This window comes from Contarinia nasturtii, unplaced genomic scaffold (assembly GCF_009176525.2).
Source record: "Contarinia nasturtii isolate CC-2019 unplaced genomic scaffold, AAFC_CNas_1.1 Cnas_scaffold_3159, whole genome shotgun sequence".
NCBI lineage: Eukaryota > Metazoa > Arthropoda > Insecta > Diptera > Cecidomyiidae > Contarinia > Contarinia nasturtii.
Window position 1 is genome coordinate 10,500 of NW_022200471.1, and position 1,350 is coordinate 11,849.

Genomic DNA, 1,350 nt, shown 5'->3' on the forward strand with positions numbered 1-1,350 from the left:
GCTTGGGCTTGAGCTTGGGCTTGAGCTTGGGCTTGAGCTTGGGCTTGAGTTTTATTGGTTGTTTCGTCATCAGAGTGTCCGACGAGTGTCATGTTGATAGATTTTTGTGGATTAGGATTTGTGATAAGACGTTGGCTTAGGGAACGGTTTAAAAATTGTCTGTTCACGGCTAAAGGGCTTCGGAGAATGGGGTTTAAACGTTCTTCTAAAATTTGATTTATATACCAGATGTGTTCTCTAAGGTGGTTAATATAAACTGTGTTTTTGGTAAAAGAGTATGTGCTTTGAAGACGAGTAATACGAATTTTACCCGTTACTTTGTCTAAACTTGCTTGTAATTTATTTCTAAGTTTCCTTAGGTTATATGTTGGAAGTTGACTAATTTCGAATTTAGCTTCGTTCATTTAATTTGGATAGAATAATTGCAAGTGTACGGAACGCTTGATTAGAGAGTATTTGTGAAAAGGGGTAAAGGAAACATAAGTATAATTCGCTGAGGGTTTTTGATTCTACGCTGAGAATTTTAGACAATAAATTAGAATTTCTATAATGCTTATTGTTTCGTAATTGAAAGAGAAATTGTTGGTCAATATATATTTAAGTTGGTGTATCAGAAAGGTAAGCGGTTTATGATAAAAGTTTATGGGGAAAATATCAAACGCGGTTTTTAACACTTTTATTATGAAGCCTCCAAACAAAATGATGATTTACTGTTTTATTAAAAGATTTTAATTCACTGAAATTTGGAGGGATAAAGCGCCACTAAAGGATTTTTTATTCGGGGTTTAGAGAAAAAGGATGATTGTACTCACTTTGAAGAATTCTATAGTTGTCTTCTACAGGAACGAAGAAATAATCCCAACTGATTCTTAATACACAATTTTTTCACAGACACTATCTTTCTCTTCTTTTTTTTTGAATAATATATTGATTTTGTTAGCTTATATTTATTTATTATTTTTTTCTTTTCTTTTCTTCACCTTTTTTTTTTTGAATTTCTTATTTATCACTCTTGATAATAATTTTTATTTTCACAGGGTCGTGGTGTCAAATCGATCTTATTATTTTGTAGCTTATTCGCTTCATCAATGATTTTTAATTAATCCACTGATAAGAACTCCACTGATAATGATAATTAATCCACTGATAAGAACTCCACTGATAATGATAATTAATCCACTGATAAGGAAATCCAGAAATGGTGGAATGGAAGATTTCGATGGATAACGGTCTCAACAAATGATGGTCTCAATAGATGATGGTCTCAATAAATGATGGTCTCAATGCGTGATGGTCTCAGCGATTGACGGTCTCAACGATGGTCTCAGTTGCTGACGGTCTCAATGTTTG

At 33.0% G+C, this 1,350-nt stretch overlaps 2 protein-coding genes across 2 annotated transcripts in view; both read right to left on the minus strand.

Moving 5' to 3' along the window:
• The window catches only part of LOC116349810, a 2,512-nt gene extending 1,693 nt beyond the window's left edge, over window positions 1–819 (minus strand). Inside the window, exon 1 of the mRNA XM_031781410.1 lies at window positions 36–819. Coding sequence (XP_031637270.1) covers window positions 36–404 — 369 coding nt within the window. The 5' untranslated portion in view covers window positions 405–819. The remainder of the gene's footprint in view (window positions 1–35) is intronic.
• The window catches only part of LOC116349811, an 11,837-nt gene extending 10,493 nt beyond the window's left edge, over window positions 1–1,344 (minus strand). Inside the window, exon 1 of the mRNA XM_031781412.1 lies at window positions 813–1,344. The gene's annotated coding sequence lies outside the window, so the exon portion shown is untranslated. The remainder of the gene's footprint in view (window positions 1–812) is intronic.
• Window positions 1,345–1,350: the final 6 nt, after the last annotated feature.